Genomic DNA, 12224 nt, shown 5'->3' with positions numbered 1-12224 from the left:
ACACGGAGCAGCTCAGATCAGCATGCGCTTCGACCCATCTGCCTGAGATATCGCAGAAACACCAGCGACAGGGTTGCTGACTCCTGACGGGCCCTAGCGCCGCCTGCCATTCAGTCTTCGCAGCGCAGGCAGCGCAAAACGTGGCCGGCATTCCCTGCGGCGCGCCACCTGCACTAAGGGTGTGGAACTGCATTGAGGTGCTGGCGTACTGGCCAAAGAACCAAAGCACGCCGAAGCTAGCCTGCCCTGGGACACGCCGACAAGACGCGCTGCTTCAAAACTGCGTGCCTCCTTTCAAGGCTCGCTGTCATTCCTGCCCGCTGCCTCAGCCCTACGTGTGTCGTGCTCCTCCGTCGACGTCTTTCTGTGGTGTTGAGAACCCGTGAGGACCTTATAAGCCTGAGGCCCCGCGGACCCTGCCTTGGCCCCGTCTGTCGCCCGACCTGCCCACTCCAAAGCGAATCTACCTTTGTCCCCGCCCGCAGCGCCCTGCCCTCCACCGCCTGTCTGGATGCATGATTAAGACGCCTGCACCGCTCCTAATCGTAGCCCGCCATGGGTCAGAGTAACGGCAAGCCCGTGGTGTTCACCGACCAAGGTGCGTACTCTCTGTGGCCGCCTTGTGCGGTGCTGCAGCCCGGCGTCATGGCCCCTGCTGCATTTGATCCGCACCTGCCACGCCTGCGGTGAAGAACGGAAGGAGCGAGTCTGACCACAATGCAGTGAACCTCAACCACTTCCGGCTGCTGCGCGTCGTCGGCAAAGGAGCCTTTGGCAAAGTGCGCATCGTCGAGCGTAAGGACACCGGCCTCACATTTGCGCTCAAGTACATAAGAAAAGATGAAGGTTTGCTTGCACTCCCCCATGGCCGCTAGGGGCCTGAGTGCTGACGCTGTGTCACAGTCGTACGGTCAGAGAGCGTGCGAAATATCATTCGAGAGCGGCGGATGCTCGAGCATCTCAACCATCCTTTTCTCTGTAACCTGCGTTACAGCTTCCAGGACATTGAGTATCTGTATGTCAAAGATAAGATCAGCATGCATCTTTGCGGGACTGACGGGTGCCAGATACATAGTAGTCGATCTCATGAACGGCGGCGACCTGCGATTCCACATTTCGAGAAAGACGTTCACCGAGGAGGCAGTGCGTTTCTGGATGGCTGAGCTTGGATGCGCCGTGCGCTACATCCACCAGCAGGGCATAGTGCACAGGGACATCAAGCCTGATAACGTGCTGCTGGACTCAGACGGGCACGTTCATCTGGCAGATTTTGTAAGTTCTGGTCTGAGGTGATTTCTGGACGCACCGCTAACGACCGCCAGAACGTTGCTTCAGATTTCACCCCTTACAAACCGCTCACCAGCAAGTCTGGAACACTCGCATACCTCGCGCCTGAAGTATATGAGGGCAGGGGATACTCGTGTGAGGTCGATTGGTGGTCACTCGGTGTACTCTTTTACGAGTGCATTTACAACAAGGTGAGCAGCCTTTTCTGTGACTTCCACAAGGACAAGCTGACAAGAACAGCGACCTTTCGAAGCCAGCAGCCATGACTCTCTCGCCGCGAAGATTTCCAAGGGCGAACCCACCTATCCCGTGACCAGCCCTCCCGTATCGATGCCCTGTCTCCACGCCATCAGCTCACTATTGGAGAAAGACCGCAAGAGGAGAATTGGTGCCATCGGGTTCGAATCGTTTAGCGATAACCCATTCTTCCGTCCCATCGATTTCATTGCACTGGAGGCTAAGGAGATCACTCCCGTTTTCATCCCATCGAGCGACAAGACGAATTTCGACGCCACATACGATCTCGAGGAGTTGCTTTTGGAAGAAGCACCGCTCGAGGCACGTGCTCGCAGGCAGAAGCCCAGAGAAGCACTGAAGGATGACGCAACAGAGGCTGAGATACGGGCGGAGGAACTGCACAAGATGATCGAGACACTGTTTGAGCCTTTCAACTACACTGTGGTCGCAGATCAGCGGCCTGTAGCTGTGGTGGTCGCAGATCCTAATGACTCTACAGGTGGATCAAGGGCCAGCAATCAGAGCAACAGCGATCATACACCGGTCCCAGTTGCCGTTCAACAAGATCCGTGGGGCCGCCCATTGGCCACGCAGCGATCTCAAGAGGGCGATCTCCACCCTACACGTTCAACAACAATGACCAACCCACGATCCACAACACACTCGCCGAACGGTAGCCCTCCACTAGCTACTGCCAACTTGAATCGAGGCAACAAATCGACGACATGCTCGCAAGCGTCGCAGCGTGGAGAGCGTGCAGATTACTTCCCCGCTGAGCCTACCGAGCCTACGCCACCGTCGTTCTCACGGCCCATGAACAGTCGTCCGCGTGGATCGCAGCGCAGCACAAGCATGGGTGGAGGCGTACAGGTGGTTCTCGACGGTACTGGATCATGGTCCGAAATGGCTAACCAGAGCTCTGCGCTTGTACAGAACACGCAGACCGAAAAACCATCAGGCATGCTGGGCTTCCTCAGTCGAAAGAAAGGCCGGGACAGGAGCCCGAAGGCGAAAGAGAGGGGCGTGCTCGGCAAAGAAGGTGCGCGAGTCATCATCAGTAACACCTGATAGACTGAGGCCTCCACATCTGAACTTCACCCACGGCTCGACGAATTCCTTTGCGACGTTTTGTTTCGAGTCGATTTTCCTGCGAGGCGTTTGGCGACTTTGGCATACCATTCTGCGCTTCTGGCTTGACGTCCGCTTGACGTTCCACTTTCTTATCTTGCATATACGTGCATTCCCACGACCATGTGGCATGCAAGTTGGCGTTGTTGGTGCTCTGCTCCGCGTTTAGATGCGCAACGAAGCGTGTTCGACGTCTTTCTTAGGTCAGACGCATTGTTGGAAGAAAGAGGTGGACATAAGATCTAGTACGCATCTTTGACAAGGTGCATGTATTTTTGGAGTGTACCAGTACCACAGGGTGGCACATAATGAGTTGAGAGATGACGCAATTTGCATGAGGTGGACGGAGGTCAATCTCCACTATCTGGTTACTATACCTTACAATACCCATATTCTTACGCTTCACACACGGCCGACCTTTGTCGATGACTATCGAGATCATGCTGATAGCGGCAGATGGGCTCGGAGAGAGCTAGACCAGACTTGATCGGTGAAGCCTGTCCGTGGTCGTGTCTCAGCTACAACGAGCAGGACCGGCAGGATTGCAGGATTGGGTGAAACGGATCTCCATACACCCTGGACAGTTTGATCGCCAATTTCAAGGAAACACAGTGATTAGTACTCTTCCTTGCAGCCTTGCTTGAAGCCCTGCTGTCTCCACTCTTAGCATTCGCACAATGGGGACTGGCAGCTCGAGCTGCACACAGACAGGCCACGATTGTCGACTCATCAATCCCTTAGGATGCACATCATGAATCGTCTGCACACAGCACCTCGGCATGCGTCCAGACAAGCGTTCCGGGAGTCCAAACTACCGCCCATCCATCAAAATCAACGCGCGACAGCCAGCCATTGCCTACATGCGGCCTAATGCTCAAGCACAACAGCGCGCCTACAGAATTGTAGTCTGTAAGTACACTTCTGGCCACGAAACTTTCCCTGTTTGGCCTCGTACCTATGTCCGCGCATCCGGCCAACCTCCTGCATCCACTTGCCCGCAAGCTTGTAGTCGCAACCAAGACCCCGTGGCAGACGTAGGCCACCTATAGCTAGCTGCCAATTACTGTGCAGAACTTGCGCAACCACAGGACCCGCGACCGTGGTCTCGCAGCGGCTCGAGCCGCACGTTTATGCATTCATGGTACGATGGGTGACTGCTTTTGGTTGATGTGTTGGCTTTCTGCTCGCGTGGCTTTGGGTAGGGAAGGTTTGGCGGTGGGTCGCGGGCGGAATTCTGCCGCTGGCACCAGATTTGCTCGAGTGACTTGCGCGCTATGGCATAGAGATGGAATGAGTCGTTGTTACGGGTTACGAGAGATAGGGGTTGAGATGAGGGTGCGTTGTGACCGTATGGGGAAGGAGTGGAGTAAACCTGGGTCTTGGTGATCGACACTGACTCCTTTGGGATGCGACCTGGAAATGCAGCATTTCGAAGGTAAGTTCGAGCTATTTCATAGTACGAGCTAAGATGGTGTCAGGAAAGGCGGAGTACATTGATGTTTGTTATTCCCAAGGCTCTAGGCTATACCACACCCACATGCTTTGCCACGTATCACAGCTCCTTGATTTCTCCGCCCACGTACACTGGTTGAACTCCGGCTTGAACCCACTTGACAACCGTAGGGTCGACCTGATGGAACATTCCCAGAGAACATCCCGAATCACTGGCTTCCAAACGCCTTCTACTTTGGCAGATGTGACCGTACAGACAGTCTGATCTCCGGCATTTCGACCCACGCCTACCAGCAATTCGCCTGGCCTTATATCGCAAGACTTTGAGAACGCTCTCGCCCAATGCTGAGTGATCGAATGCACATGCCTCGCCGCGATAGCATTTTCCTAGAAGATGGTACACACGGCAGGGCCATATGCCTCCCGAGAAACAGAAGCTTTTGACCTCTCTGCAATATTCTCCTGATGGACTCAGAGCGTGCAAATTGACGCGTTCGTTGTTATCGTTGAGTGGGATATGTCCAGGTACAGCGTACTTCGGATTGCGTAAGACGCAGTCTATGCGGCCTTGGTCACGGATGTCCCCGCTCGGTGGTGCAGACTTGGAGTTTTTAGATGTTTCGTTGTTGAGGGAATTCAGGTGCTACGTCACCGTGTGTGTCAGTATGGCCAACAGCTATGGTGTGAAGCATGCACACCTCTGGGTCAGCAGGGTCATCTCGGTCAACAGATTCCACATTCTTTTCGACGACGCCCACGTGTACCTTTCGCGATTTGCTCGTACGCCCGGTCAGTTCTCTGAAGACCTGCGGGAATGCGGTGAATGGCGCAGGTAAACCGAGCACATCATAGCCCGGTCTCAAGCTGAATCCTTTGACAATTGTTGTCTTGTTATTTGCTTCCTTGAGAATGCATATATATGTGGCCGGGCCGTTGCCATGCTGCAACAAATACATGCTTGCAGCTACGGTCTTTGACAGCAGCTTCCAATGCTGATAAGAGAAGTGTGTCAGCAAGAAGATCAGCATGAGAACCTCACCGTACCTACCGGTGATCTTGAGTTCCACAATCTCGCCGTTTGGTACAACGATCGCGTTAAAGAACGGATCAGCTGCTGAGAACTCAGAGGCCCATGTGAACAAGGCAGTGTTTCTGTCTTCTGTATCAGCTACAGGGTGGGCGAATGCGCGGACGTGAATGCGGCAGGAGCGTCCGAAGTGGATTTCGGCCTTGTTGAAGTAGTTCTTGACTGTATCATAAAGCGTCTCTCTAAATTTGCTGTCTTCCACAATCTGGGCCGAGTTAGAGTGTGAATTGGACTATATAAAAGACTTGGCTTACTGGGTTGGTGTGAGTGTCAACCAACACGAGCACGTACTGATCTCTGCGTGGCCTTTTGATATGGTCATCTTCTCCTATAGTAATCCGAACTTTTCGGGCTGGTAGTTCAGCAGCAGTTTGCGCGTTAATCTTCTCCTTGGCGGTTGCATTGAGCTGACGAAACAGGGATGGCAAGCCTGCGAACGCATCGAAGTTGGCCATCCTCCTGGCGAGACAGGCACAGACAGCTAAGGTTGATCGTGCGAAGAATTTGAGTTGATGGAAAGGTTTTATTTGTTTGTGGAGAGCGGCGCCACTGCTTCCGTCCGCTTCCCTTCATCTTGCGTCACTGTAGCCGTCTCCCACTGTCACCAGAAGATCGAACGCTTTCTCAGCTGTGACTAGTTTTCATGGATTTGACTGCACAAATCTCTATTGAGATGACTATAGGGCGTCTGAGACTTTCGACTGCGGAAGACACTGCAATGTTGCACAATATCTTCATTCCGCTACCAAGCACCAACTGCGTGCGTGCTGACGGAAATGCACCTCAACGTGCCTACATAAGATCTAGCTTTATCCTTATGTACAAAATAAGACCGGCTATCACGTCGCCTGAAGTTCTTCATGACCCCCGATAGCGCGTCCGAAGCTAGCCAATGCATGTCTGCCCGTTGATGATTTGCTTCTACGTCTCCGATCCCATAACCCATCGTGCAACATTAGGATCTACCTGATGAAAAGCCTTGAGGGAGCATTTCTTGACGTACTTTTCAATGCACTTCTTACTTTGACAAATATGGCCAAAGGGGCAGGTCGACCGGCGGCATTGTGTCCTGTTAGCGCATGGGATCAGCTTTACCTTGAACCGCATGAACTTGTACTCCTTGGCGTTGAGCGCGGAATGATCATATTAAAAATCCCCTTCGTTGAAGCAGCCGTATCTAAGATGATGCCAGTTGCAGGGTTGACCACCGTTTCGTGGAAAGCGGTTGGCGAATTGAAGATAGCTGGAGTCCTCTGGATACGCAAGAGCAACACCAACTCACTGACCGTCCGTGTTCAAGGAAACTTCTCCCGGCCTACCAAAAGTGGGGAGGCGGTGTATTTGGCCCTTGAGGTTCTCGATACTACTGACAGTAGCATTGTCACGGTTTGAGTCTCTCTTGCCTCATAGGCAACCGCGCCTCACCTTCGGTGAGATGCGACTACCCATCCTGCACTAGCACTGTTTACAGCCACTCGTGTATAGCTACTGTTCGTAGCTGCACACAATACAACCTCAGTTCAATCCTTCAATTCTTCCTGCATATGCGCACTGTTCACTCCACCGCAACAAGCATTGACGATAGATCTGGGCTCACATCGGACGTGCTTCTGTCCACACTCTCCATTGAGGCATCGTTTCTAGCTTCGATAAGCATGTAATGTACAATATCACGATCCACATACCTTTTTGGTGATGATGGTCAGCAGATCTGTTCCTGGTTTGCTCTCAGACTGCATATGAGGTAGCATTGCCCTCGGAGAATCAGTCTTTCATGCCGGCACGAACATGTTCGGGAATGCTGTTAAGGGAGTAGACTTTAGAAGCAAGTGCACTCCAGCTCCCATATTGGCTCCTTCCACTGCGGTAACCTTGGTGGGCAACGGCTGCAATAGGCTGAGATACGACGCTCGCCCTCAAGCAGCGAATAGAATGTATTCACATTTCTTGTCGCTCATAGCCTTCTCAAAGACGTCTGGAAAGAGGTTCAGTTAGGCGTCCATAGCAGTGGCATCGAACAAACGTACCGTTGATCCTCTCCTCAACAAAGGTCTCACTCAACAGAAGTGTAAAGTCAAAGCGAGTGTCGGCCGAGGCAAAACCAGCGAAGAAGCCCTCGAGATTCCCGGGAGGGATTTTATCAAGTGCTGCATATGCGTGAGCGACGATTCGGTATAGTACGGTGGTATTTAGCTGTAAGCTCGGCCATACTGTATACTTCTCGGCCACATAGTTTTCGGCCACCCCACCCACCACGCGTCATCTTCAATTGACGCTCTATATTATCACAACCACTTTCTTAAAATGGATACTCGTGAGCTTGCTATACAATCCGCGCTTTGTGATCTCAATTCTGGTGTTTTTAAGAGCCAGCGGCAGGCTGCCTGTGCGTACGGAGTTCCTCGATCCGCGCTTCAAAGCCGCCTACAGGGCTGTCAACCTCACACGTCAGCACACTCAAATCAGCAGCAATTGACTACAGAGCAAGAGCGCTTCTTAGTTGAGTGGATTATTGAAGAGGATAAACGTGCTTAGCCCCTATCCCATCCACGGGTACGAGAAATGGCCTCCCAAATACTTTAGATGATGTTGCAGCCAAAATAGAGGCAAAATGTACATACATTTGCACCCCTGAATTGGCTGGTAAATAGGCATGATATCTGCTGCGACAGATGAATAGAGACCACACTCTGCTTGGTCAACTATAGGTACCCCATTTTATCGCCCGCAACCCGCAGGTTACCTCTATAGTTGGCTGAACGATTGAGACGGCAAGGACTACAGGAGCTTAATATGAGACGATTTGTGCCTTTCTTGAGCTATTTGAGCGTACCAGAATCGAGCTGGGTATACAGTATAAGGATATATGGAATACAGAGTCCTCGCTAGCTGCCATTGAGGCGCTCTTGGAGCGACGATCGGGGAACGCCCCACTTCTTACACGCTGCGCGCTGGCTTTTTTCAACACCAGAAATAAGATCAGCGATAGCAAATTGTACAGCAGTCTCACGGCATCCATTTTGAGCACGTGGTGGTGGGAAAAAAAGACGTTGATTAATGGTGACGCGAAGTGGTTGGGTGGCCGGAAAGTACGGGTGGCCGGAAAGCACCTTACCCAGCTTATGTGGCCGAGCTTAATGTGGAGATGTATTTGTTGCGGTGCAAGTCGGTCCGACAGGCCTTGATCGTCACCTCTGTTGACTACCTTGGACTAGCACGTCTCAGGGCATGTATATATGGTCGCCTCCTAGCTAGCAAGCAACTCAGCGCAGTTTCCATCGACTATACAGCGGCTATGTCTGACGCAACAGTATTGAGTGACGGATATGTGCAAGAGCTCCTTGATCTGGCGGAGACCTATCGATAGCGTGGGCCTCTGCACGAAGCTTTCTGTGAACTGTGAATCCGTCAGCTTCTCCAGCGAATGAAGATCCACTCGGATTTACTTACTGCATGACTGCAGGCGTCGATGAAGAGCAAAACATACGAATCTGGCTCGACATCCGGCTTGACTGTTCCAGATTCTTTATCAGTCGTACTCTCTGTGGTGCTGTGATGATTAGCAGTGAGGTCTTGGACATCGTGGGCGACTTCGGCGTTCAGGTCAAGGTCGGCGATGAAGCTAGCTATGCCACGACCATTGTTTGTCATTGCGGTAGTCATGAATGAGCGTTGAGTGACGCAGCTGAGTAGAACGAGGTTGTACGGCTCAGTTGCAAGATCTAAGGGTCATATGCCGCAGCTGGTCCTCCTCTTCACTTCACCGTAGTGCCGTTGAATGTCCGCTTAATCACAGGGATTCGGGAAGGTTCTTGCTCTGTGTATCGAGTGCTTGTAATTTCATGTGGCATTTACCTATTCTTGATCTTCTTGTGTATCTAAGGGCTGTTTTAAAGCTTTCTTGGGCGCTCCACTTGCCATGTTCACTTTAATATCTCTGCCCCACATGTGCGTGCCGGGAAGAGTATTCACAGCCTTTGAGGCTTCTTCAGAACTGCGAAGGTCGACAAATATATACCACCAGCTTTCAAAACCATGTCTCTACCAGGGCCCAGAAATGTTGACACAGATTCCACATAGAAGCCGCGAAAGAGGTCGCGAATCTCCAAATTCGAGGTGTCGTAGTCCAATGGCTTGGGCAGATTACCTACGTGCACACGCCTCTTCTCTCTTGTGGGGGCCAGAACATTGTTGATCGCCGCGAGTTTGGATGACTCGATATTGGATGCCTCCAAAGGTTGAGGAGGGCTGCTGCGCCAACGGTTGTTGAACATCTGGAATTGGGAATATTCAGGTCGTGAGCGTTTGTGTACGCATGGTTTCACCTTCAGTGAGCGACGTTGGAAGTCAATCCCAGACAGTATCTCTATAGTCTTGCGGGCCTCTTCATTTGGAGCAAGATCGACAAGGCAATAGGATGGGTTATGCAGCGTGAACTTGTCCACGGAGATATCGATGTTGACACTGGAGCTGTTAGCGACCATGCACGAGAGATTGGATTAATCTAGGCTCACACATTGTATCCTTCGTCGAGGAACAACTTCTCAACATCTGCTCTTATAGCTGTGTAGGGCAATCTGCCTATGTAGATCCTGTTCTTTTCTGCGACCACACGGCCGAGACGAGTCTGCGCTTTCTCCTGTTGGCGAAATCTTCTTTGAGCATCGTGATACCGTTGAAGTCGACCTTCCGATTATGGTTGTGCAGCTGGGCAGGTTGTTAAACCTGTGACAGCCTTGGCTTGCCAGTTCGAGAGGCTCAGCTCGTCGTTGGTGCATGCCATATTGTGAATTCGATGCGACAAGAGTTAGAGGAGAAACCGTGGAGTCGCTCAATTTGACCCGCCATCTATAGCTGGCCCGGCGTGCACTCTTTGTGTCGAGCAAGCGAATTGTCAGGGCGACCCTGATCGTCTTTCCGGCATTGTTCGGATGGTCAAGCTTGTTTCTAGAAGTCCTTTGTGCATAGATCACGTGTTGTTGGCGGTGGTCTGGTGCATGTTGTTGAGCACCTCTTACCTCAGCTGCATCACAAACACGTCATAAAAACAGACCCCGCAGCGAGCCTTGGAGAGCAAAGATACAAGCAGAACAACAACACAGAACAACACAATACACTCGTTATATACATTCGCCCCTTGATACCGCAACAGGATATAATCAGTCACGTCATAAGTATCCCGCGTCTTCTTCTGACTCAGCACTTCTGCGGAGTACTCCTCAGTCTGATCACACGGGATGTGACGGAGAATGCCTATGCTCTGGCAGGGAATGCGCGATGGCCCATTGGCCTTATTGATAGTACGCAGAATTGCACCCGTAGCAACTCCAGTAGCGCTCATGTTGCGCTGAGAGAAGCGCAGCTTGAGCGGGGATCCCAGTCGCCTTTCGACTCGGCCCTTCTGCTCGAGCAGATAGGCTTGAAGACAGGGCGAATCACCGAAACCACCAACAACAACGATCTTGCTGACCGTGTAGCCGGTGTCCTTAGCGTTGACAGCTGTGTCCTCGATCATGTTGCCAATCTTAACAGTCGGCCTGAAGATATTCCAGATATCTTGACTTTGCCTATGGTTAGTTCTACCTGTCAAAACTCACTGCGAACCCACTATGTGAGAACCAAAAAAAGGTCCTGGATCCTCTCGTCGCTACGACTCTCCCTGAGGCCACGTATGCGAAGGGGATATGTTTCTTTGGTAGCATTGTACTGGAACGATGGCTTGGTGTGGTTCTCGAACTTGAACATGACCTCGGCAGAGATGATGGAGTCAGTTGAAACGTCGCCGTTCTCCAAGTACAGCTCTTTACGAAGGATGCTCTTGACCAAGCTTCGAAACTTGTCGTTGAGATCTCCGGCACCGATCATGGCTCCTGAGACCTGTCAGTCATTTGCTAGATTGAAGCTATCCTTAAACGTACCCATCGCTTCGTTGACCTCCGAACTAAGTCGCAGGGGTTCGGTCAGTGCAATGCTGTATATGCCGATTTCGAGGGTTTCCCTTCCACAGTCTGCAAGAACGAAGGCCTCTCCGCGCTATATAGGGCTTAGCATGCAGAGATCAGTGGTGGAGGTGCATGCTCACGTCAAGCTCGTTGAGAGACTCCGCGAGTGCTTGGACAGCTTGCGCCTCAGCCTCGTGGACGACGAAGATATTGTAGGGGGATTGGCCATCGGTGCCAAAACGCACATCGTACATCGCACGTACCATCTGGGAGCTCAAAACAGCGACCGCAGAAGGACTGTAACAAACAGGGACACATAGAGTCACCTCAACTGGGCGCAGCTGTTAGTACAGTGACTTAGAGCGGAGCTGTAACATACCTGAGCTGTGCTCACCGAAGGCAGAGCCGAGCCGTATCTTCGATGCGCGGAAGATCTCGCGGAAGAAGTGGAAGAACACATCTTCATCTTCGTTGATGTGGCCCTTTGCCTTTATTGACTCCAGTGTCTCCTGTAACCGTTCTTTCGGACCTTGGGCGTACTCGGTCTTGTCTAACAGTAGCTTCATCATGATCACCCGGTCAGCACTATCATAGATCTTGCGAACATCGACCCCCTCATCGTCTTCTGCCATACGGTGAACCTCGTTTCCAAAGCGCATGCGAATGTCGCGTGATTTGACCTGTCCGAAAGGGCGCGCATTCATCTTAGGGTACCAGATCTCCGTTGGAATTTGCCGGTGAGTCTGATGATGCTGTTTCTCTCCAGGGAAGTTTTCTATGGTATGGATTCGCTCTTTCGGCGTCCCGCGCCTGTAGAAAGCGACGGTTGCGAAGGTCGTTCCGAAGGCTATGGCGATGTACCAGTCGGACTCTTTTCTGTTCTGAAGAGGCTTCACACGATCGGTGGCAGAGACGCGAGCTAGCTTCCGAGTATGTTCTTCCACTTCCACTTCGGACTCAGACTCAGACTTATAGTCAGCGGCTAGCCTAGCTGATTGCTGTCAAAACGCATCCTGAGTAGCCTGGCTCAAAGCCTCTCAAGCAAGACATCGACAAGAGGAGTGCTGACGCCATGTCTGATGGATCCAGCA

General features: G+C 52.0%; 4 protein-coding genes across 4 annotated transcripts; 2 read left to right on the top strand and 2 right to left on the bottom strand.

The window, feature by feature from the left end:
* Window positions 1–555: 555 nt before the first annotated feature.
* Window positions 556–2592, top strand: M421DRAFT_76120 (kinase-like protein; the record flags this gene model as incomplete). The annotated part of the gene is made up of 6 exons (XM_033597194.1): window positions 556–598; window positions 724–846; window positions 904–1015; window positions 1068–1272; window positions 1323–1478; window positions 1528–2592. 6 exons carry the CDS (start codon window positions 556–558, stop codon window positions 2590–2592), a joined length of 1704 nt encoding a protein of 567 aa, XP_033443392.1.
* A 4849-nt stretch (window positions 2593–7441) lies between these two features.
* On the top strand, window positions 7442–7914 carry M421DRAFT_426113 (uncharacterized protein; the record flags this gene model as incomplete). Its single annotated transcript, XM_033594294.1, has 2 exons — window positions 7442–7774; window positions 7864–7914. A coding segment is annotated over exon 1 (200 nt), but the record flags the coding sequence as incomplete, so codon positions are not given.
* Window positions 7628–8315, bottom strand: M421DRAFT_426112 (uncharacterized protein). The gene is made up of 2 exons (XM_033594293.1): window positions 8025–8315; window positions 7628–7969 (listed from the first exon to the last, which is right to left on the bottom strand). The coding sequence occupies exons 1-2, from the start codon at window positions 8208–8210 to the stop codon at window positions 7937–7939; spliced, it is 219 nt and encodes a 72-aa protein (XP_033443390.1). The 5' UTR covers window positions 8211–8315; the 3' UTR covers window positions 7628–7936.
* An 844-nt stretch (window positions 8316–9159) lies between these two features.
* On the bottom strand, window positions 9160–11837 carry M421DRAFT_9919 (uncharacterized protein; the record flags this gene model as incomplete). The annotated part of the gene is made up of 6 exons (XM_033598719.1): window positions 9160–9655; window positions 10336–10752; window positions 10800–11061; window positions 11110–11224; window positions 11274–11464; window positions 11513–11837. 6 exons carry the CDS (start codon window positions 11835–11837, stop codon window positions 9160–9162), a joined length of 1806 nt encoding a protein of 601 aa, XP_033443389.1.
* Window positions 11838–12224: the final 387 nt, after the last annotated feature.

This window comes from Didymella exigua (assembly GCF_010094145.1).
Source record: "Didymella exigua CBS 183.55 unplaced genomic scaffold M421scaffold_54, whole genome shotgun sequence".
NCBI classification, from domain to species: domain Eukaryota; kingdom Fungi; phylum Ascomycota; class Dothideomycetes; order Pleosporales; family Didymellaceae; genus Didymella; species Didymella exigua.
This window is presented reverse-complemented; position numbering and strand designations above follow the sequence as displayed.